This window comes from Perca flavescens, chromosome 8 (assembly GCF_004354835.1).
Source record: "Perca flavescens isolate YP-PL-M2 chromosome 8, PFLA_1.0, whole genome shotgun sequence".
Classification (NCBI taxonomy): domain Eukaryota; kingdom Metazoa; phylum Chordata; class Actinopteri; order Perciformes; family Percidae; genus Perca; species Perca flavescens.
This window is the reverse complement of record NC_041338.1, coordinates 9,607,078-9,633,100: the sequence shown is the minus strand read 5'-3', so window position 1 is coordinate 9,633,100 and position 26,023 is coordinate 9,607,078. Positions and strand designations below refer to the sequence as shown.

The 26,023-nt window shown below is 42.1% G+C and overlaps 1 protein-coding gene across 1 annotated transcript in view; it reads left to right on the top strand.

The window, feature by feature from the left end:
- LOC114559657 (synaptotagmin-9) overlaps positions 1–26,023 on the top strand; it is a 162,277-nt gene that overhangs the window by 28,614 nt on the left and 107,640 nt on the right. Inside the window, exons 2-4 of the mRNA XM_028584443.1 lie at positions 19,244–19,419; positions 24,624–24,841; positions 25,119–25,659. Of these exons, the coding sequence (XP_028440244.1) occupies positions 19,244–19,419; positions 24,624–24,841; positions 25,119–25,659 (935 nt within the window). The remainder of the gene's footprint in view (positions 1–19,243; positions 19,420–24,623; positions 24,842–25,118; positions 25,660–26,023) is intronic.

Genomic DNA, 26,023 nt, shown 5'->3' with positions numbered 1-26,023 from the left:
TCCGAGTAAAATCTTTACTCTACCCAGTTACCTCAACAAGCCAGTGATGCAGTGCTAAAATTACATTTGGGTCAATATGAACTTCGACTGACCATCACAACAATAATCACAATTAGTGATGAAACATGCATTTTAATTTTAATATAGTAGGATAGTGTGCCGTCTTTGGTATTGATCTATACGCTGACAGCCAGCTAAACTCTCTCCTAACATCAAGACTCTGAAGACAATCGTTCCCACATCCACAGGTTTAATGACGTTGCAAGGAAAGTGTGAAACTAACATACAAAAACAGACTAATCGATTCTATGCTAGCTTTTAACATACAATATATCCTATGTTCAGAATGTAATTTCATCAATTCAAATATTTCCTTTCTACCGTTACACAATATAATTCATAACTATTAAACTGATAGTGATTATGTTGTATAACGACATTTTTACATGTAAACAATATTATGTTAATTCATACGAGTATAGCCTGTACTGTGACTTATAGTTGCCTAGCAACCATGCAACGTTAGTCACAGCACCAACGCTGCCGATCATGGACATTTCTAATATACAACACAAACAACAACAAACACAAAGACAACACAAAATAACACTGACATCAAACTAATGATCTATGAACCTATGTAATTATTTAAAAACAGTGAATGAATACATTCCAACGATGCTACTCTAGGCATAAATGTAGGCAAACGTAGCTGTAGTTGGCTTGCTACACCCATCCATCCATTTTCGTCTGCTTATCCGGTGTCGGGTCGCGGGGGGAGCAGCTCCAGCAGGGGACCCCAAACTTCCCTTTCCCGAGCCACATTACTGGGGGATCCCGAGGCATTCCCAGGCCAGGTTGGAGATATAATCCCTCCACCTAGTCCTGGGTCTTCCCCGAGGCCTCCTCCCAGCTGGACGTGCCTGGAACACCTCCCTAGGGAGGCGCCCACGGGCATCCTTACCAGATACCCGAACCACCTCAACTAGCTCCTACTCCGAGCTCCTCACGGATGACTGAGCTTCTCACCCTATCTCTCCTGAGGAAACCCATTTCAGCCGCTTGTACCCTAGATCTCGTTCTTTCGGTCATGACCCAGCCTTCATGACCATAGGTAAGGGTAGGAACGAAAACTGACCGGTAGATCGAGAGCTTTGCCTTCTGGCTCAGCTCTCTTTTCGTCACAACGGTGCGATAAATTGAATGTAATACCGCACCTGCTGCGCCGATTCTCCAACCAATCTCCCGCTCCATTGTCCCCTCACTCGCGAACAAGTCCCCAAGGTATTTGAACTCCTTCATTTGGGGTAAGGACTCATTCCCTACCTGGAGTAGGCACTCCATCGGTTTCCTGCTGAGAACCATGGCCTCAGATTTAGAGGTGCTGATCCTCATCCCAGCCGCTTCACACTCGGCGGCGAACCGATCCAGTGAGTGCTGAAGGTCACAGGCCGATGATGCCATCAGGACCACATCATACGGTTACCAGCTGAGAGTCTTAAAGTGACAGCAACGTAAATAAAGAACTCATTAAGACTTGAGGCAAATTAACTTCTTACTTTTAACAACTTATTTATAACAAAACACTACCCGCCTGACGTGAATACACGTCATCCAACAATCTAAGCACAGTCCATTTACTTAAACATCTGGAGGTAGGAGAAGCACTATTTCAGTGACTGGCCTAAGAAAAAGACCAGTCCCTCCTGGTTTAATAACCTTCACCTCAACCTGTCGCACTTTCCCATCTTTGCTAGGGAAAGTCTGAGTTATCAGTCCAAGAGGCCATTCATTTCTTGGTACTTGGCTGTTCCTGTAGAGAACAACACATCCTGGCTGGTTGTTTGGATGGGTGGCCTGCCACTTTTTGCGAGCCTGCAGTGTTGGAAGGAATTGCTTCCTCCAGCGGTCCCAAAAGGTGTTGGACAGGTGTTGGACTTGTCGCCACTGGGACTTGTAGAGGTCTGCTACTCCAAACTCACCTTTTGCGTGAGAAGAGCAGCTGGTGTGAGTATCAGGGTCAGTGGTTACAGGAACAAGAGGCCTGGCGTTGATGATTGCTGCCACTTTTGCCATGAAAGTCACCAGCACTTTGTGTATAAGTTTGTTTTTCAGCTGGAGAAACATTGAGTCCAGAATTCTCCTGGCAAGTCCGATCATTCTTTCCCAAGCGCCACCACAGTGGGATGCATGTGGAGGATTAAAGGTCCAAGTGCAGCCTTGGTCTGACAGGTAAGTCTTCACAGCAGTGTTCTCGATGTTTGAAGGTATCTTTAAGTCTTTACAGGTGCCGACGAAGTTCGTGCCACGGTCTGAACGGATGTGTTTGACAGGCCCGCGCACAGCAAGGAAACGGCGTAGCGCGTTGATGAAGCTGGATATGTCGAGGGATTCTATGACTTCAATGTGCACGGCTCTTATGCTCATGCATGTAAAGATTACCGCCCACCGTTTACTTTGTGCAAATCCACCTCTGGTCCTACGTGAGGAGACATTCCAAGGGCCAAACATGTCTAGACCAACATTTGTGAATGGAGGGTCTGTTGACAGACGATCAGGTGGCAGACTAGCCATTTTCTGGATGCTGAGTGGAGCTCTGAGTCTCCTGCAGGTTACACATTGGTGGATAATGCTGCTCACTCTTTTCTTTCTACCAACGATTCAGAAGCCAGCTGACTGGACGGATCCTTCTGTAAAGTGAGGGCCTTGGTGGTGGATCTGCTCGTGGTGGTGTCTGATGACCAAAACTGCAATGTGATGCTGGCCAGGGATAATCAAAGGAGTCTTTTCACTCTGATCAAGGCTTGAGTGGTGAAGACGACCTCCGATTCTTAGAAGGCCACGAGTGTCAATGAAGGGATCCAGATTTTTCAGAGGACTGGTTTTTGGTATCCTCTCTTGTTTTTTGATACATTTGATATCTTGTACATAGACTTCCTGTTGTACATCTTGGATGATTATGGCTGAAGCTTGACTGGATTCTTCAACAGAAAATTCTCCTTTGCAGTAATGCCAGCTCTTACAGGCGTCGTTTTCTCTCTGGGTTGTCTTACAATGACGAGCTATGTGAACAAGACGAGTCAATGCACAGCACAGGGACTTCCAAGTCGAAAACTTGGCAAAGCATTGAGAACCAAGCTGCTTGTGTGAGGCTATAGTGCTGAAAGTGGACACTTGAGGCCGAATGTCTGGATCTGAGCTTGGAACAATGAGGTTGTAAGCACCTTCAGAGGTGTTGGGCTCTGGTCTGGACAGGAACTTGGGTCCACTCAGCCAGTTGGTGTTTTTCAGGTGGGCAGCAGGGACAGAGCATGTTGAGTGATCTGCAGGGTTCTGATCTCTTGGTACATAGCGCCACTGGTCTGGACGAGATGATCTTCGGATGCATAACACTCGGTTGCTGACATAAACATTAAAGTGCCTGGTCTTGTTGCAGATATAGCCCAGGACCACTTTGCTGTCTGAGTAGTAGGTTACGGCATTGAGCTGAAGGTCTAGTTCTGCTGAGATCAGGCCTGCTAACTCGACAGCAAGCACTGCTATGCAGAGTTTCAGTCTTGGCACTGTGTGCTCAGGGTGAGGTGCCAGCTTGGCTTTCCCCATTACGAATCCAACCTGGTTGTTCCCACCAGAGTCTGTGACTTTTAAGTAGGACACAGCAGCGATGGCTTTCACAGACAAGACACACAATTCTCTCTCACAATTCTCTTCTGCTGGCTGCTGACGGTGAAGCTGCTGTGTAGCATCCGGGGATGGAAAGCTCAGACAGCTCGGACAAGGAGGCTCTCCATGAAGTCCAGGCAGCCTCCATTTCTTGAGGCAATGGAGCATCCCAGTCACCATTCTCAGCAGTAAGCTCTCGCAGGATAGCCTTGCCTTGGATTATGACTGGCGCAACAAATCCAAGCGGGTCATAGAAGCTATTGATGGTTGACAAGACACCACGCTGGGTGTAAGGCTTCATCTCATTGAAGACGAAGAGGAAACACTCTGTGTGGAGGTTCTAATTGAGTCCGAGGCTGCGTTGCATTGGTGGCATGTCTGCATCAAGGTCCAGGTCTTTGAGGTTGTTTGCATGATCGCTGGATGGAAATGCGTCCATGACCTCTTTGTTGTTTGCTGCGATCTTGTACAGTCTCAGATTCGACCTTGAGAGAACATCCTGTGTCTTTTTAAACAGATCTATAGCAGCTCATACCAGGAAACAGTAGAACATCTGTTCTAGGTCTGCTGTAAAGGCGATGGCTTCTCTTCTGAAGCGGATCAAAACTCCAAGTAGCGTGTTGTTCAGGTCAGGTCCAGTTAACAGCACATCATTGAGAGACACGCCGTTGTATTTGGCACTGGAATCAAACACCACACAGATTTTCTTTGGTTTCTTTGGATGATACACTTTGAATGTCGGTAGGTACCATCGTTCTTCTTCCTCATTGAGAGGAGGGGCTAACTCGGCATGGTCATTCTTAAACATCTTGTCCATGAACCTGATAAAGTGCTCTCTCATTTCAGGCTTCTTGTCAAAGTTATGCTTGAGAGACACTAAACGCCTCACCGCTTGTGGCCTGTTGTCAGGAAGCCGCTGGCATGGAATCTTGAAAGGTAACGGTGCCACCCAACTGTTGCTTGAGTCTTTTTGTAGCCCTTTATCCATTATCTTCATGAATGTGGCATCTTGAATGGAAGGAGCCACCTGGTCGTTGTCCTCGGTCCGCCTGAACAGAGTGCATCCCAGGTGGTCCGCTTCACATGTAAGTTGATCAACAGGATATGTGGGGGGGGGCTGGATGATGCTGAACTTCTCTTTAACATTGAACACATTAGGGCATGGCTCAAAGAGAGTGGGGCATTTCAGCTCTGTGGTGTTTGTGTGGAAGGCGTTGATTGTCAGAGGTTTGTGGACTTTACCTAGACACACGTTACCAACAATGACCCACCCCAGGTCCAACTTCTGTGCGTAGGGCAGGTTGTGAGTGCCGTTGACCTGTTTTCAGTCCTAGAAGCCGTATCTGCATGGGCGATGAAGCTGAAGCTTGGATCATTCATGATGCCAGCCTGCTGGCTGACAAAGTCTACAAAGTAGGCAAATGGAGGATATGGCACCCAGTTCTGCCATTTGAAGGATGCACCTACCAATGCCCACTTCTCTTGCAGACGGAATGGGAGTTTCTGTACTATTGGATTGACTCCGCTTGCCGTGTCTAGGAAAGAGAGGCCAGGCAAGTCTCCTTCAGCTTTGGCTGCCTGCAGTTCCATTAGTACAGGGGTTCTCAACCTTTTGCAAGCTGGGCCCCTCCAAAGCTGGTTCATTGCAGTTGGGCCCCCCCCTCCAATCATCCTCAATTTGTGCACGATCGCAGTATTTCGTTTTGAGTGCGTCATTTTTGAGAATCCTGCCTCACACAAATACGCCGACGCGAAAGGGAGGAGAATATTCAAGGCGACGTCACAGAGTTGAGAGTATTACTGCATCAATGCTGCCCAGAATGACGAAAGAGGGCAGGAGGTCAGTGGCGTAACGAGCCAACACCGGGCCCCTATGCAGGATTATCAAGGCGGGCCCCCCTACTACAGTACGTGATGACGGCGCAATGTCCATGAGTAGGCTACCATGAATAGGACAGGAGAGGATCATAGAGACACAGCATATAAGAGATGAGATGACATGCACCACAACAACAACAAAAACACTGGTGAATGTGCACCATAACACATGAAAAAACACACAAGGGCAGTCCCTCCAGGATTTCGTGGCCTTTTTTTGAGATTGTTGCGGCCCAAAATGCATGATTTGCAGAAGAAGAAAAAAGAAAAAAAGTTGCAATTTTTTTTAATAGTTCTTTAAAAATAGAAAGGAAACTTGTTTTGGGGAGAATAATAATTATTACTATTAATTAATTACTCTGGGCTGAGATTTCCTAGGAACCTTACCAAAAAGGCTCAGGATGCTGCAAATGTTGGTATAATATGAAAACGGCTGGTGGATTTAAGACAAAAAATTATAATTCATTGAATTCATCAAATATGAATATATATGTCACTGCCAGTGGATTTACATTGTTAGTTAATTTCCTAAAATGGCCTGGGACACACACACATTCATACGGTTTGATAAAGTACTTATTGGACTTTAACTTATCATTGCACTTAAAATAACGAGTGTAGCTGTCCTCAATTTAGGTCATCGTGTCGTCTCATCTGCGTTTTTTTCTGCATCCACCCTGCGTGATTGTGTGTGCGCGCGAGCGCGCGCGTCAGTCGCAGGGGAAATGGAGCAGCAGCCCCGCCCACTGCAGAGAGCAGACAGTATTGAAACAGCGTACATTGATGTTAAAATGTATATACAGGTTGGCAGTAGCCTACAGTCTGAAATGCGTTTTGACGGTCTTTCGCTGTACGTTTTGTTGGTAAATGTGAGATGGTCAAGTCACACACACGATCGTCTTCATAACAGAAACAAGGAAATCAATTTGACCCGTTCTCATTCCCGCTTGGTCAGTGGCTGTCTGACAGGTGCTCAGACGCCGATTGAAATCGGGGGAGAAGTCGTGTGACGTGCCTGCATCAGTGATAAAGTCTGCAAGGCTGGGGAACATGTTGCAGTTCCCTCGACTTATGCGGCCATGCCAGAGGTCAAGTTTTTGTGTGAAAGCGTCCACTCTGTCTGCAAGGAGCAAAATCTGAGTTTATATGAGGAGTGGTGTGTGTGTCCTCTCTGCTCTGACTGCAGGCTGGGACTGGTGCGCGAGGCTACTTAGAGACTGACCGCCTGGGAGGGCTTTTGGACGGGGGAGGGGCTCACGGCAGCACCCGCTGCTCGTTGAGCACAGTAGCTGCAGAGTGATACGTGCTTTCGAGTCTCCAAACACCACAAAAGTCTCCAATAACACCAGTAAAAGTCGCTAGATTAGTTTTTGACAAAAAAAGTCGCCAGGAGGATGATTTGTTTGTGTGTTATAATAGTCCAACAACTTGCATTTCATCATGGGGGAAATTATTTTTCTGAATTATTTTTTTTTTTTTCTCCCATCCTGTAGCCTACTCGCGCCCCCCGGGAGAGTGTCCGCGCCCCCCAGGGGGGCGGGCCCCACCGGTTGAGAACCACTGCATTAGTAGGTCGCTCAGCTTCATTAGCTTAGGCCCATCTCTGCTTGTTATTCTTGGAAAACTGTCAATGCGTTTGAACAGAGCATTGACACGTACCTGCTTTCCTAACTTGCACACCACCTAACCTAACTTGTTCCACTAGTTCCAACCCTCATACAGTTTAATTCAACCCTGCGTTGATACGCCACAACAGACACAACAGTCAAAGTATACTTTATTATCCCAAAATTGGGAAATTTGTTTGTGCAGCACATTTAAGACACACAGGCATATAAGTAGGTACCCTCCCCTACACACTTACACACACACAAAATAACATTTAGTAATACATAGTTAAGTAGTGAAGTTAAGTTTACAATTTAAAAACAATAAAAGAGAAACACAGTGTTACCAGAGTGGACAATACAATTCATTATCTTGTTTTGTGTCTTTCATTAAAAAGTCCAATAGCAGAGGGGGACAAATGACACGCTAATCCTTTTGGTTCTAATTGACCTTTGCAGCAGCCTACGATTGCTGAGTTGGAACCGCCCATTTAAGGGGTGGGTAGGATCCTTAACTCCTCATTTCCACCAAATGCGTAACGGCTGCGGACTGGCTCCGCTGCGTGTCTGCTGTGTGCTCCGCCGTCCGTCAATACCCACCAGGTCCGGATTTGTTGCGGCACGGCTGCGGCCATGACTGATAGCTGTAGTCACGAGGACCCACAAGTTCTCGCAAACTCACGTAGAATAGAGCCACAAAACCAACAACAGTTAGTTTCCATCCAGAGGAGTAGAGGGGAAACAGCTCTGTGCTGTGTTTTCAAGGCTTAGTGCAGGAAAATATGATCTGCCGTGAGCACGGTGCATTTTATTTTGAAAATTAACCGGATGTTTTATTTTGCTATCTGCTGTGTGCTGAATTGCTGCGGAGCTCTCCGGCGTCCGGCAAAAATAGAAGCTCTGTGTATCTGCTGCGGAGGGCTGCGGAGGGTTGCGGACCGCCGGAGCTGGGACGCAGTCGGAACGCAGCTGTTATGTAGCCAGTGGAAATACACACATTGACTTTAATGGAAACCTAATGACTCTGCCGCCGTTTCGGAGCCGTTCCGCATCTGGTGGAAATCCACGGTAAGAATCTGCTCAGCCTTACTTACAATAAGATCTGACCATAGCTGAGTGACTGACGTCTGACTACATCCAATAACTTTGCTCGCTGGCTTTACCAAACGCTGCAATTTATCTTGGTCTTGTTTGCGCATGTTCCCAAATACATGACAATACGCCCTGAAGGACTGTTTTATAAAACAATTCTAAAATAATACTGTCCACTTGAAAGTAGTTAAGCTTACGTAAAAAGAACATCCGCTGTTGTAATTTTTTACCTTAGAGTACATATCAAATTTGAGTAGGGCATCAATTTCAATGCTTAGGTATTTGTAGCTACTAACCCTCCCAATTGTTGCATTAACAATGCTGTTAGGGATCTTACATTTATGACGTCTAAAAATGAATGACCATTTCTTTTGTTTTACTTCCATTAACAGCCAGGAAGTTATCTTTACACCATTTGGTGAAGTTACTCACCTCTTCCTCAAAGCTGGTTAGCGCTGAGCTATCAGGTTTCAAATACCCCACAATGGCAGTATCATCCGCATATTTGAAAAACGTATGTGTGGATGTACTAGCTCAGCACTCAGTATAAAGTAGAGGGAAGAAAACACACCCCTGAGGGGCTCCCGTGTTAATGGGCCTGGAGGTGGAGGTGACCGAATGACCTGTTGTGTCCTATTTGTTAGAAAACTGTTTCTGTTACAATGAGCAGGGGATAGTGGACCCAAACGCAGGGAGAAAAGCAGGCAGGCTGAAGATTTAAACACAAGGATTTATTGAATAAAAACACAAAAATAAGCCAAGGGAGTCCTGAGGCTTCGGCAGGCAACGAGACAATTCCAAAAAAAGAAGAAAAGGCAATACAAAAAACAGAGAAGTGCAAAAAAACCAGGAACTACAAAACTGACACGGGGAAAGCACACAAGCACACACAAACCAACCAGGCAAGGACACAAAACGATCTGACAAGAGACAAAGGGAACATTGTATTTTTTCTAAATACAAGAGGTGATGAGCAAACAAGGAACAGGTGATACAACAGGTGAAACACATTAGGGCGGGGCAGAACAATCAGACAAGGCAGGAAAACACAGGAAGTAAAACTAGACACGACAAGACAGAAAACAGACTATCACAATAAAACAGGAAACCGAAAAATACACAATCCACAGAACACAGTCAAAACAGGATAAACAGAAACACACAATGAACAGGGCAGTAAGAAAACAAATATACACAACAGAGAACAGAAATACACAGAATAAAAATACAAAACAGGGAACAGCAACAGAAATGTCCATAACCACATTATCCAAATTATGAGCTTTTGGTTAACCCCTACCTCTGCCAGTTTACCCACCAACAGGTGGGGCTGTTGGTCATTGTCAGCAGTGCATCATCCACCCCTCTTCTTGGTTGGTAAGCAAACTGGTATGGATCAAGACATAATGAAACTTCAGTTAACAGGTGGTTTAACAATATCTTTTCAAGACACTTCATAGGAAGTGAAGTTAATGCAACTGGTCTCAGGTCATTAATTTCTTTAGGCCTATTGTGTTTAGGTACTGGTATAATTAGGGAAGCTTCCACTGGGTTGGTATCAGTCCTGTGTCCACTGAATGCTGATACAGCCTCTGAAAAGGGAGTGCCAGTAAATCAGCGCATGTCTTCAAGACTTTGCAGCTGATCCCATCTGGCCCTTGAGATTTCCTTGTATGTGTTCAGTTGGCCTTGCTGTGTACTAATAATAAACGGAGAGACACAAAGACATGACTGCATCGTCAGTACCATGCACCTTTATTAAACTTCCCTGGTTACATCCGTTCCATACCAAGATTCCTACGCAAGTATTTCAACCAACAATACAGTATGGAGCTGAGAAAAATTGTTTCCTAACATCAATGGAAATAGCAATGTCCCTACCAGTTAAATCTTTTATTCTATCAATTGCCTTTGTCTGCTGTTCAGAATAATCAACCTCATCAACCAGGCAGAACATCTATTGAGTTAGCAGACCAACATTTTACCTCCCTTGTCTAGACTTTTTCTCCGGCTTAGCAGGGACTGGTATGCTGGTATGAGACGAATCCTATTGTGGTCTGACTTTCCTAACCCTGGCAGGGCTTTGGCATAGTATGCTTTTTCTAGGTTACCATAGCATAAATCAAGGCAAGACTCGTCCCAAGTGGGACATGACACATACTGATGGTAGGTTGGTAACAGTTCAGTTAGACTGCAGCGGTTGAAGTCTCCCAGTATAAACTTTGCTGCGTCAGGGGATTTTGCCTTTGACTGTGCCACCAGATCATGTATGATTTTGCCCGCCTCCTCTGTATCAGCAGAGGGTGCAATGTAGACAATAAAAATACAGACCTGGTTTATCTCACAGGGAAGGTAATATGGTCTAAGGTTCACTGCTAAGAGTTCAATGTCCTTGGTACAACGTCTGTTTCTGATGGTCACCTGTAATGGGTTGCAGTACTTAATATTTATAAACATGCACACGCCCCCTCCCTTGCTTTTACCGGAGCTCACATTGCGGTCCGCCCGAACCACTGAGAAACCCTCCAAATCAATGGCAGATCAGGGTCTGTCTTGGTGAGCCAGGTTTCCGACAGACAGCTCAGACAAGACTGACGATAATCCAACAGATATTGCACACTTGCCCGAAGTTAATCAACTTTGTTCCGTATACTCTGCACGTTGCCAAGCATGATGGATGGTAGTGGCTGCTGAAAGGGCTTTCTCCCAAAAGGCGTCCGCACACCACCTCTCCTCAGGGACGGACTGCGGCTAAAAAACAGCCCTGGACTTTCTCCCAAATAGGCCCATCATCTGGCCATTTGCCCCTAGCCGTGCGCGACAGACACTAGCCAGGAAGTCCTGATACTATGCCACAATACGGTAGCCTATCAGACAAGGTATTCACAGCAAGTAACATCTCAAAACCAATGATGATAATTGGGGTCGTGTTTATTAGCCATTTGCGGTTGGTACCATCTTTACAACTAAACACTCTCTGTAGAGACAGGTGTTTAGACTTTTGCTGAAGGTGGTAAGCAAAAAAGTATTCCAGGCTGTGACTATCTGACTTGGGCTGTGTGAAATATTGTGATGTAGAGCATCCTGGGACATCCTGGCACTTCCCTGCACTCTCCCTGTCATCTTTTGTGCTGCAACTATCTTCAACCTGAATAAACAAATGATTTTAAAGATAGGTTGTTGGCTATTATTGATGATATAATGTGTTTCTTTGTGTTAAGAATTAGCATTGAATAACCTATTTAATATTTTGTCAATGTCATATTACACTTTTGATTCATATTAAGGCTGTGAAATGATGAAAATGACTAGGCCCTATCAATTTTTGATAGGGTTGACCACCAGGTCTTTGCCGTTTAGAGTGGTACCAATGCATGCCTGATTTTTCCTCGTTTAATTCAGTCGCAGTACAAGTGACCTCACTACAACCTCTCATATACAACGAAGTGAAATCGCGGTCAACCCGCGATTAATTTCTAACGCGTTTAATGTTTCAAATTAACCAGAAACAGAACAGAAATTATTAAACACGTTAAGTTTGACAGCACTAAATGGCATGATGATTTTCATAATCATGATGCACACCTGCTCCTGGCACTTACCAGTACCTCTTGCTGATGTGAAATTAACTCTGCTGTCTGTCCCTCATTATGACCAGGCTGTGGATTGGTGATAGCCAGACTAGTAGGCCTACTCTTCCTCAGTTTTATTTTACACGTAGCATATACAGTAAGTGATCGTATTAGCGCCCCCTTCTGTTGGCGGTTAATATCGCTTTATTAGACTTTTTTTGTGCCGACAGCAGTCAGTTGGACGGCCGTTCTGGACTTTTCCAGAACGCACAGATTATCAGTCCGTCCCTGCCTCTCCTGCCACGTTTCCTCATTTTAGTAGTGCCCTGTTTTCGGCATACAGCGATTGATGATAAAACAGAGCCATACGTGTAATGTCAGATGTTGCTTGATAGTGTCCTATACCTGTAATTTAATGTAACAATAAAGGAATCTTGAATTGTGTGCGGCTGCCCATTTAAAGTGTGTCCCCTCCTATGAAGGTCATGCCTACTGACAAACAGTATGGATATCTGCAACATGCTTATTTGAGAAATTATCTGTGGTTTCATTTCAAAACTGAAAGGTAGGCCTTTAATAAAAGGCTGTTAATCCACTTTAAAAATGTTGGTCTTCCAATACAGTATGTTAGACCAGAGGTTTTGAAAGTGGGAGGCAGGCCTCCCTAAGCAGCTCCAAACTGTTTTAGGGGAGGCTCAGTGAATGTAAATGAAAATTAGGAATTCAGAAATACAGTAGTTTGGGGAAGTTTTTACAGTTTTTTCCACTTTCCCACAGTCAGAAACTAATAAATGCATGCGGGACAGACCTCTTTTTTATGTATTTGGTGTACTTGAAATAGAATATGTTGTTTTCCTTATGAAGGCGCATGATACATTTGTTAAATTGTTTTCTCTTAATATTAAGACCCAAAGTGAATCACAGTGTTCAACAAAATGCAAGGTCCTTGTGCAGTCCTACTGCTCCCTCACATCATTTTGCCTCTCCCCAATTTCTACAGGTCAAAGGGAACAAAGAGGTTTTTATGGGCTGAGGTAATATAAGGTGAATAAAGACAGGAAGGACAACAGTATGAATAAAGCTTTACATTGGTGTGCTATATATATATTTTTTATTTAGCAATAAATGCAATGTGTGAAAGGAAGTGATGCTAGGGCTCAACAGTTCAACCAAGGCTTCTGTAGCATCAACGTGAACTTTGGTAATCTGGGGGTGAAGCACTGTAAGACCTTAAAATGGTTGAAAAACCAGAAATGTAAACAGAAATTCTCTTTAGTCTCTGTGCTTCAGATATCAAGAAAGTGTGCACAGATTCAAATAATTGAATGTTGCACAATCATTGGATGAATCATGCCGGGCAGAGACAATTTTGACCAATTATATTGTTTGACTTCAGGGGGGGCTAATATGTGCTAACGTCAAGATCATCTCGACGGAGAGACAGTGGATAACGTGACGCAGTACCTTTCCATGATGATTCAGATTCATCTTTCACTTAAGGTAAAGTAATACTTTTGTTTTTATTTACATGCAGTTTCCTCACGAGATATCAACTGGACATGAGTTAAGATAACACTTGCATACGTTTTACAATTTAAAAATGTCAGCAGGGATAATGTTAGCATTTGCCGTTTATGTGCCTTATCAAAGTGTGTCTGACGTTAGCTAACGTTACATTATGCCTGTCCTTAGCATAACGTTAGCCTTGAATGTGAACCATCCACCAGTCGTAATGTTAGCTAGCTAAATATATAACAGTTAACTATATTTGTCAGTTGATTAACACTAACGTTAATTTAGTAACGTCAACATTCCATGTTTAACTTAAGTTCCTATTTCCTCGTGCAAACACGGACCTGACAAAGACAGGTGGAAGTTAACTTAGTAATGTTAACTTGCTAAGTAACGTAATGTTAGTAGTAGACCGTTTAGCAGGTTAGCTTGATTAGGTACTAATAATAATAATTAAAGAAACGTTATAAATCTCCGTTGCTCCTAACGCTAGGTAGTTAACATTACTGTTAAATACGTAACCGGTAACCCGCCGTTTAACGTTGCCATCTAGCTAGCTAATGTTAGCTAGGTTTACTTAGACTCATAACGTTAGCTAGCTAGCCAAGTTATGCCTCAATTTTACATAAGCTAGCTCAGCTGATTAACGTTAAGTCGGTTCTACTTTATGAACAGTGAACCACACATTGTAATTAACATTTTACCCCTGCTTCATTTAAGATTTACAAGTGTAACAAGTTACAACATGACATTAAACGGAGAGTCTGCTTTGTGGACCACAACATCTTAATTTGAACGTGATCGTTATTTTCACTCATGATTCAATGTGTCCAACTTAACATTACCATTCTGTCTTTCCAGAGAGAATATTTCCATTCTCGCTTTCTACATGAAAATAAATGGACAGGGAATTGAACAAACTCAGAAATAAGATATAGGCTACCTGCTCTATTTATAAGTGTTTCAGTCTGTAATTAAATATGTATTTTAAGTTTAATTTTTGCTGTAATCTAAATAAATAAATACTTGGTGGTCAATGCTGGCAAGCCTCCACAAATAAATCTATGTATAGTACCGTTACAGTAATGTTCAAATTTCACCGTAATTCTTTAATCCCTGTTTAGGCAAAATGGAAGAAAGGAGGATACCAAAATTAAGAAGATCAAGGAGATAAAGAAAGCTAAAGTAAAGAGATGTTCACCATACAGTATCACATGTTATCAGCTGTACCTTACCACATCTTTCTCACCCATGTTATGGCTCTAATTCTGTGTTCAGTTTGACAAGGATCAAGAGGCCAAGGACCAGTTAATGAAGGCTGAACCAACACCAGACAGCTTTCCCACAGCCAGCCTGAGAACCTGCTTTACAGTCTGAATAGCCTGGGTGAAGTTGAAGACTCCTCTACTGGTGCATCATATGGCTGAGAACACAAACCCACATACAGCTGAAGGAGGTACCGAATGACATCTGCACTGTTAACGGTTGCTTTACGTAGTCTGTGCACACCAGTTTTGCGACAGTTTTCAATAAAGGTTTCGGATATTTGAGCCAGCTCATCTACCATGTCGGTAGACAGATGCTGAAGAGAGAGAGAAAGTGAAGGAAGATGTGGTGTGAGCAGACAAGAAAGAGAGAACAGTCGGAGCAGAGGAGAGTTAATGTTTAGCGGTGAAGATGTGAAGTGATTGTACAGCAGCTAAATTCTGCAGTTTGAGCACAAATAAATGCTGCACCTCCTCAAAAGCACCAGATGTGTCCTGTCTTGTTTTAAGACTGCTGAGTGGAGGGACAGGGGTTAGCTCTGGATACTCCAGCCCTGTCTCCCCCCGAAGCAGGAAAAGCTGTAACACTAAGCTACTGTAAGCTATTTACTGAGTTTGCTCTAACTCTAATTGAGTATAAAACAGTGTAGCATATGTCTAGGGCTTATTGTGAAAGGTAAAAAACAGAAAGAATGTTTCTGGCATAAACCTTTGTAAAGGTTGAAAGGAGTAATAAAGTTTGCCGACTGTACAGTCTGTAGTTTGGACAGCAGCCTCTGTGTTGTTGTTTGGTGATCCTAATAAGTAAACACTACTTGTGACAAAAACAGTTCGAAAAAATATATTGACATGCGACATAATCGCACGAAAAAAAACGTCCCTGGTGTGCAAAGGCCTTTACTCTCACCTCTGATATTTGTGAGTAAGAGCTACTCTCTCGCAAAGCCACATAACCAGAGATGTAAGACTCAAACTATGATGTCATCAGGTTACCAAGCTGCTTCATAGACAATGAAGGTGAAAAATATTTTGTAGAATAAAAAAAACCCAAATAAGGTTCTATGTTAGCGTTTTCATTTCTGAAACACAAAATCTACCCATTACGGTGTTCTCAGTGTCATCTTTCTCAATTCATTGTTTTTGGACAAGCTCCAAACATTATATCAGATGACATCACAAATTTGAGTTTTTAGATTTTGGAGAGAGTTGTTCATGTTCACTAACGTGTTGAACACACATGTATGAATTCCCAAATTGCCCATAGTTCCCCTTTTGCTATAATGCAATGTACCAGACAGTTTTTGCTCCCATAAGTTTATTCATATGTGAACTTTAAGGATAGCACTGTTTAGTGCATTTCTTTGTAAATCAAGCAGTAGATGGTCATTTTATGATACTTTCTGGTTATGATACATCTTGAAATCTCATACATCTCAAATAGGGATCTGCAGTGAATGGATTGGACAATGCTGTAAAATGTCAGCAGAAAAATTTATATATTTATTGAGTGTAAAAGTAGTTGATGCAAATGCCCTTTAACATAGCCCTTTTGGGTTTTGTACATTCAAAACCCCATTTATTAATGAGGAAGTTGTGAACATATATTGGATAGTGATAGTAATTACTGTCAAATAATGTTTATGAAGTAAATCCCATGCACTTCATACAGAAAAGTCTATAGATACACTACTGGTCAAAAGTTTTAGAACACCCCAATTTTTTTTGTTTTTAATTGAAATTTTAGCAGTCCAAGTCCAATGAATAGCTAGAAATGGTACAAAGGTTAAATGGTGAACTACCTGAGGTAAAAAAAAAAAAAGTAAGGTTACCCAAAAAAAAAAAAAAAAAGAAAACTAATGTACAGTATTTTATAAAAAGGACTTTTTCAAGGAACAAGGAATGGGTAAACAATGTAAAGCTGTTGTTTAGCAATGGAGGTTGATCAAGCTTTGAAAGTTGGTGCTACCAATTCCCACAGGTGTTCCAACTTGTCTGGATTACTTACAACCCCCTTTGTATAAAAGTATTGTTGGAACACACTGTGCTACCGTACCCTCGTGAGCATTATTTGAACAGTATTGTAATGCAGAAAGTAGTGTGTTGCTATAAAAATGGTGGGAAAAAGGCAATTAACAATGGAAGAGAGACAGACCATCATAACACTTAAGAATGTTGGTCTTTCCTACAGAGAAATTGCGAAGAAAGTCAAGGTGTCAGTGAGTACAGTATTCTTCACCATCAAAAGGCACTTAGAAACTGGGGGAAACTCTGACAGGAAGAGGTCTGGCAGACCCAAAGCCACAACAGAATCAGAAGACAAGTTTCTGAGAGTCAACAGCTTGCTTGATAGGCGGCTCACAGGACAACAGCTTCAAGCACAGCTTAATAGTGGTCGTAATAAGCAAGTCTCAGTTTCAACTGTAAAGAGAAGACTTCGAGCTGCAGGTTTGATAGGTCGAGTTGCAGCAAGAAAGCCATTGCTAAGACGTCAGAATAAGAAAAAGAGGCTTGCCTGGGCCAAGAAACATCGTCAATGGACTACTGAAGACTGGAAGAAGGTGCTATGGACTGATGAATCAAAATCTTCGGTTCATCACGCAGGATTTTTGTACGCCGTCGAGTAGGCGAAAGGATGGTTCCTCAGTGTGTGACATCAACTGTCAAACATGGAAGAGGAAGTGTGATGTTCTGGGGCTATTTTGCTGGATCCAGGGTCGGTGATTTGTACAGAGTGAAAGGCACCCTGAACCAAAACGGCTACCACAGCATTTTGCAGCACCATGCAGTACCCTCTGGTATGCGCCTAGTTGGTCAGGGGTTCATCCTACAGCAAGATAATGACCCAAGTCCAAGCTATGCCAGAACTACCTTAGCAAAAAAGAACAAGATGGTATGCTTAAAAACATGGAGTGGCCAGCACAGTCACCAGACTTAAACCCCATTGAGCTGGTTTGGGATGAACTGGACAGAAAAGTGAAAGCAAAACAACCTACAAGTGCCACACATTTATGGGAACTACTGCAACAGAGTTTGGAAGAACATTCTGAAGAATATTTGATTTTCATCGTAGAAAGAATGCCACAAAGGGGGCTACTTTGAGGAGTCAAAAATGTTGAATACATTTTGGTTTATAAATTGATTCCATGATTTCTTTTTTAACTTAAAATTGTTCATTTGTTCTATTCTTTGATTTCAGAGTACAATGAGACATTGAACTGCATGAATTTCAATAAAAACCTGGAAAAATTGGGGTGTTCTAAAACTTTTGACCAGTAGTGTATATTGGTGTTGCTTGTTATTACTGTCAAATAAAGTTTATAAAAAATAAACATGTATGTACATATAACGGAGTTGCTTGTTATTGCTGTCAAATAATGTATATGAAGTAAACCCCGTACTTTAACAAGGAAAAGTCTGTAGATATACCAGATAGTTGCTTTTAAATTACTATAAAATAATGTTTATATAAAGTAAACCCCCTACTTCAATGAGGAAAAATCTGTAGATATACCTGATAGTTGCTTTTAAATTACTATAAAACAATGTTTATATAAAGTAACCTCATATATTAATAGTAAAGGTATGTAGATATATTGGAGAGTTGCTTCTAAATTACTATAAAACTATGTTTATATAAAGTAAACACCATACAATAATGAGGTAAAGTCTGTTATTACTGTCAGATAATGTTTATATAAAGTAAACACCCATGAATAACGGTAAAACTGAATAACGGTAAAACTGTGTGTATATATTGGATAGTTGCTTTTTATAACTATTAAAGAATGTTTATATAAAATAAACCTCATATATTAATGGTAAAGGTATGTAAATATATTGGATATTTGCTTGTAAATACTCTTAAATATTGTTTATATAAAGTAATGATGATAGTAAGTACTATGAAACAATGTTTATTTAAAGTAAACAATGGTAAAAGTATGTAGATGTATTGGAGAGTTGCTTGTAAATACTCTTAAATATTGTTTATATAAAGTAATGACTATTATCATAATGTTTCTGCAAGGTATTATCCCATTATATTCCTTTTTGTACAGAAAAAAACAGTATTAAACAGGAATTTACTGTAAATAGAATGGATAATCATAAAATAAATGCCTAAAGGAGGATATTTGAAAGTCATTTTACATAATTTTTGTGGATGTTCTTGTGGATGGATTGGATAATCTTGTGAATTTACAAAAGAAAACCGTATGAAAACAGCAGTTTTTATTTAAATCATGTAATTTTAAGCAATATTTCTTAGTTTTGATAAATAATTATACATTTGTTTAACATTCTAGAAATGTTTTATAACAAGACTTAAATTCTACAATAGTTAGACTGTATATAGTAATATCTGTATTTTATAAAAGATTTTTTCAGTAAAATAATGTAAGGTCATTTGACGGTAAGTGTTTGGCAACTTTGCTGCCAGACTTTTTACCGTTTTTTTTTTTTTTTTACTTTTTTTGTTTTTTACAGTGTACACTGAGAAAATAGTAATATGTTTTCCTTCTCATTTAGTAGTATGAATAAACAGAGTCTGTCCTCCCTGGGGAGCAGGGTTTGTCTGTGCCAGCGTCTATTAATGACAAAGCTGTGTTCACTGTTCACTTAGTCCCCCCTCCCCACCTCTCTCTTCCATCTCTAGATGTATCGGTGAGCCTTTTGTCCCTGCTGGTCACCACCTGTGGTTTGGCTCTATTCAGCGTCTCCCTCTTTGTCTCATGGAAGTTATGCTGGGTGCCACTGAGTGGCCGTTTCCTCCCAGATGTCTTCAAGAGGGCGCACTGCTTGGGTGGAGACCAACAGCCCGTCCTCACAGAGGTAAGGAGAAGAGGCTTACCTTCAGCATGTCTATCTTTTTGTTATCGCTGATGGGCGCCATCCCTCTCCATCTCTATAGCGCTGTGTTAAAGGAGAATTACGGCCAATTTTTACGTTAATCTTGATCGCTATAAATATGAGAGTACTGTCGATAGAAGAAAAAACGACCCGAATCTGTGCTGGCAAACTTGAGTTGCTGCAGTCTTGTCTACGAGCATCCACTTAGCTAAAACAGCAGTTGTCGGGGCATATTTTAGAGTCTCTTTGTGCCTCTTAACGGACACAAAATGCAATAAAAATGTCAATGTGCAACATGAAGAGGGCCCTTTCGTGACAACAAGATCAACTCAGACCTTGATAAAATTCACCTGTCTCGATCCTGCCAGTAGCTAGCTCACCCTGCTAGCTGCTAGCTGCCGTCTAGGATGTGTGTGTAGACCTAGCCTTCTCTAACTGTACATACACACCACCGCTGACTTGAGCTGCAAAGAAGCTCTGGCCGCCCTGTCAAGGATGCTTCACATAGTCAGAAAGTACGGGGAAGCTTTTTGACTCTTTGGCTGCTCCGACGTGGCAGCAAAAAAAAAGCACAAGCAGCCACTGCACGGCCAATACATTGACACTAGAAACCTTTTATAAATTACATATATAAGGACAGAATTTGTATTGTTTGCTGGTCGCAGCAGTGTCTGTTAGCAGTTCTCCCAGCAACGGCGATTATGAGCTTTTCCTCCCTTTTCTCGGAACTAATGTTTTGGTAGGAACGAAAGTTTATATCGTATGTTTCTCTGGAATCAGCCAGCGCAAAGGATGTCTATATTCCGATTGATTGCTGGTGTTTGTCGCTGCTTGCCGCTGAACCACGTAATTGCTCATTACCATAAAGTTGACATACTTTCAACTTTCTAATTGACACTCTGGTCGCTCAAAACGGCCAAAATGCGACACCGACAGATTTGCCTTGCAACTCCCTTGCAGCTGAGAGAAGCTAGCTTCCATTGAAAATTAATGACTTCCGGTAACTTTACAAGCTCAAGTCGGCGGCGGTGTGTATGTACAGTAATGCTATCACTGTGCAAGCCACAGACATCATTTGGCCCGATTTCATGTAGTTACATGACTGATATTGTCATAACCACTACAGTGCTCAATTACCTATTTTTGAGGGGGAATAAACTAAGTTTTTGTCGCAAAGGCATGATCTGTCCTCTGGAGGACATAGCCAGACCACCAGGCGCTCAGTGGATTGTTGTCGGGAGCGGGAGGTGACGAAGGCAGGGAGAAAGCAGAAGCAAGGATGCCGGTCGGGCCTGCTAGCCCAGATAAGGGAACAACCACACATATCGCCACTGCCAAGCCTCCTACTCACCAACACCAGATTGATCGCACACAAAATGGATGAGCTACAAATACACACGGAACTACTGCATGATGATTATCTGATTACATAATAATAATAATAATAATAATCTGATATTATCTATGCCTGGCTGAATCCCGGACGGCAACTAGCAGCTAGCAGGGCAAGCTAGCTACCGGCAGGATCAAGACAGGGTAGGTGAATAAAAAAAATGTCTGAGTTGAAAACACATCTCGTTGTCGAAGAAACGTAAAAAAATTGTCCGGAATTATCCTTTAATCTCTATAGCAGCAAGAACACACGCAGCGCCCCACATACAATACACAGCCATTAAGGTTATCTAACAGTTTTCACTGTGACTGCCAGATCCAAAATTGGAATGAAAGAAAAAACATTGACCAAAAGTATAGTTGTGCTGACTCGCGCGATTTACTGTTTATGTACATGGAGTCTGGTGGGTATAGTGAACACAATTTCGTGGACTTTTTATGTTTTTAAAAGGATCTTACTCTAACAGAAAGGACCTCCTTAGAAATTCTTTCCATAATGTTGTCAGACACTTAGAATATTAATCTGAGCCTGTCAGTGGCAAAACGAGCACTTTTGTGAAGCTGGACAATTGACGTCCTATTAACTTACAGTACATTGTAGCTTGTTTCTCCATTGCCAACTGCAGCGATCTCGTTTAATACTGGACCAATGTCAAAGGAAAATATTTCCTCAATAGTTTTAATTGTGTCTGATACTCAATGAGCTGTTGCAGAAACAAGCCCAGCATGAAGCAATAAAGCAAAAGCTGTCAGATAAATGTAGTGCAGTAAACATTACAACATTTCCCTCTGAGGTGTAGTGGAGTACAAGTATGAAGTAGCAGCACGGGTGATTCTAGGATCAGACCTTTAGGGGGGCTCAGCACCTAATGAGAATGTGACACGGATATAGCGCATGCAAAAGTGTTAATCTGCGTCATGAAATTACCAACTTTTTGAAAACTGCACTCCTGCTCTCCCTCTGACAGATAGAGACTCAGCCAAAGGCGTGACCTGGCACAACCACCTCAACCAGAATCTAGAGATGTTCCAATACCGATACCAGTATCGGTATCGGCTCCAATACTGCCTAAAACGCTGGTATCGGTATCAGGAAGTACTGGAGTTTATGCACCGATCCGATACCATGTAATAAAGCCCTAAAGAAAATCTACGTTAAAGTAGTTTATTTATGTTCTTTTTCCATTATAACTGACTGTCAAACTGGATAATAAAAGAAGGTTCTGTGGCATTCATTGTTTGTGTTTGTTCATGTTTCACAAAGAGTTTAACCTGAGCCAGACCGACGACAAAGATAGAAATCATATCACATCCATACAGGGATAGTAGTATACAGTTCCTCTGAGCCCTAAAGGATTTAGGGTCCAGATGCTTTTGCCCTCATGACATTCACTTATGCCAATAAATAATAATAATGTCATATTTATTGATATCACACACACAGCAATGCTACACAAGCATTTGTGTTGTCTAAAACAGTTCTATATATTTGGAGTCATGCAGTGCAAAAATAAACATAATGAACATTATAACTCATATAAAGGACAAACTATTTACATTTCTTTAAAAAAGGCCCAAATGTATGCCAAATCTCAAAACATTCTTCTCTGTAGAACGGTAATAGACTTGAGTGACCTATCTTTCCCACTACATGCTCTTTGTTCTCACTCAGATTCCCTGGAGTGATCTATCTTTTCCACTACATAGTCTTTGTGTGACGGACCTGCCTTCTCATTGGTTGAAAAATGTCATCACAAACTCGCAAAGCATCATGGGAGATTTATGCTAGACGGTAGCACGGAGCTAACAGCAGAAATGACTGAAAACGTGATAAATTATGGACATCAAGTGGATTAATCTAGGATGTAAGAGTTTGGATTTATTGCTCAGCAACTCCGAAAAAAGGCACAACTTCCAGGCTGGATAAAAAAAAACTCCTGTAAAGGCTAGAAAGACACCCCCGTGATGGCTAACTCCTTTGCTTTTAGCTGCAAAAATCCGGAAAAATGTAAGTTTAACGGTTATTAAATGATTAAAATATGAATCAGAGGTGCCGTTTGGGATCGTAGACGATGCTTTCGGTTCCTCAGGGTTTTTAAAACATATTAAAATATAGGACACACTGGTATCGGATCGGTACTCGGTATCGGCCTATACGCAAGTTCAGGTATTGGAATCGGTATCGGGAAGCAAAAAATGGTATCTGACCATCTCTACCACAATCTAAGCTTTCCAATGATATTAGCGCCAGTTGCTGGGACAAATGGTTAGCAAGAAAATTAACATTGAACTTACATCAAATGTTATTATATTTGCATTCTGCATAAATCGCTGCACACCCATTACTCTCTGCGAAATATCTCACAAACTCTTCACTCAACACATGCCTCGGTACAACAAGCGGTTCCCGGGTACATGGTCTCCAACTTTGGGCCAAAGTCAGCACAGACATTTTTGTAAATTGCTTAGCCAGTGTATCCCACCATAATCCCACTTACTTATATATATCCCACTTACAAATATGAATATATTTATACTGGTATGCTTCCTAGTGACATTAATGCAAAAGTATGAAGAAAAAACTATTCAAGTTGTGTGTGCATGGTTAAAATTCTTAAGTGCAAAATAGTTCAAGCTACAACACAAATATTTCCATCCATAGATAAGAATAATCAAGTCTAACCTCTGAACTTATTTTCAAAGTGCACCAGATTGATGCATTTAAACATTAAAATAGACAACATTTTCTTACAGGGGAGCATGCCCATGGACCCCCGTAGGGGGGCTTGTGCCCCAGTGCAGCTCTAGGTCTAGTGACGCCCCTGGGGCTGTGTCCCCGTTTTAAGTTTTAAAAAGATAAAAACATCACCTGTTTTGGAGGTATTTACGCTTCTGAGCTGAAAATGTCCCTGGATTTTGTCTCAGAGATCTGGTCACCTTAGCTTGAACCCACACAACACTGGTGTACTCAGTGTAGAGTAAAATGTGCTATTTCAGATAAAATATTTTCAAACAGCCACTCAATGCTTGTGCAATGTTCTAGAAGGCACAGAAACTCTCCAGTCGCCTCTCGGTCAGCTCCGCAAAATGTATGCTGAATTGACCTTATAAATATAAGTTGTGCATGGCATGTGGCTATCAGTTGCTCATCGGGATCGGGAAATCAACTTGCCAGTCTCCTGCCGACTCTGCTAGCCTAGGCTAGCTAGCCAACTGGCTTAAGTTTTCAAATGTAAACATAAGTGCAAACACCTAGACAAAGGTGGAGAAGATGAGCTCAAGCTAACAAGACCATCTCTGCGGCCATCTCATGACTACGAGTCACTCTTTTGGATCGGGAAATCAACTCACCAGCCCCCTGCTGACTGATAGCCTGGCCAGTCAAGTTTTTTTTTTAAAGTAAACATCAATAAGTACCCCTCAGCATTTATATTTACCTCTCCATCTCTCCCATGATCAGTGCATCTTTCAATTCAACAGTCAATACAAAACCTGCCATCTGATTGTGCACACCCACACCAACCAATAAAAAGGAATACAAACAAAACCCCTTTTTTTGGTTTTCTAAATTCTATTCAATCATTATGACAATATAAGTATGTGCAAAATAGGTATTTAGAAAATGTTAGGGCAGTAGGGTTCAGTGGCGTGGGCTATGGCGCTTTTAGTGTCAAACTGAAATAAACTCTTTCAAGTTTTTACAACTCCTTAAGGCACCCAACCTAATATCCCCATCCTATAATAGCATTTCCATAATATTATACACACTATAAACACTGATGTCTGCTGTACAGGTGGAGGGGGAAGAAAGGGAGTACAGCGAGGACGGCTGTGTGAAGGAGCCTTCAGGACCCCCCTCGGCTGTGGCTGTCCCAGAGTCAGGACTAAAGATAAGCCACACGTCACCGGACATCCCCCTGGAGACCCAGGCCAAACTGGAGAAAAACCAGGTCCACACCCTGGCCAGGGACAGGGTCCAGAGACAGATTACTGAGCCTACCTCATCTGTACGGTCGGTACACATTGATCTACAAAGCTACTGTCCAACTTTAAGTGTTTGCAGATTAAACACATATGGAAACAAACAGTTACACAGTCACAGACACCTAGACCTCTTGGTTCAGACATACCTTTTCACAAATTTGACAGCATATAAAACATCAGGCTTAAGGGAACAAAGTGATTTCAGCATTTGCCTCACAGAAACAATGACTTATAAAAGAATATAGTCAAGCAAAATCCTTTTAATGTTCTAGTATGTCTAATTTTAAACAAAACTTTGTTTACAGGCACAATTCCATCCGTCGTCAGATGAACTTGTCCAATCCAGATTTCAACCCTGCTCAGTTCCAGCGTCAAGAGTCACTGTCTGGTTTGGGCCGAATCAAACCAGAACTCTACAAACAGCGATCAGTCGATGCAGAAGATGGACGTTGCACAGACAGCTGTGGGCGTCTCCTCTTCGTTCTGAAGTTTGACTTTGACCTAGAGCAGCTGATCGTGAAGATCCACAAGGCTCAGGATCTTCCGGCAAAGGACTTCTCAGGGACCTCCGACCCTTATGTCAAGATCTACCTGCTGCCTGACCGCAAAACCAAGCACCAGACCAAGGTGCACCGCAAGACACTCAACCCAGTGTTCGATGAGGTGTTTCTCTTTCCTGTGGCGTATGCTGAGCTGTCAAGCCGTAAACTGCACTTCAGCATCTACGACTTTGACAGGTTCTCTCGCCATGACTTGATTGGCCAAGTGGTTGTGGACAACTTCCTGGATCTTGCCAACTTTCCCCGGGAGACAAAGCTGTGCCGGGACATACATTATGTAACCTCGGTGAGATACCAACTTTTATCTAGTTCCTTAAATTCTATCACTATGTGACTTTCTTGTCCTTCTTTAAACCATTAATGCTACATTTCTTAGTAAAGTTTTCCATTTATTATTGTCTCTTCTTGCCTGTCCAGAATTTGCTTAAACAATCAAAAAGAGCACAAAAACACGTAAACCCCTCTTTTAACAGCAGGGGGAGGGAGATATATCAATGGACTTGTATTTTATTTCCCTTCTCACGTGGAACTCGTGTGGTTTCAAGAGGCAGAGACATAGAAATATACTTAGATAGAGTTAATGTTTAATGAAAGCAGTAGAAAACACTTGGGGGTAGTGACCCAGATCTACACTGACATAAGACTCGGGT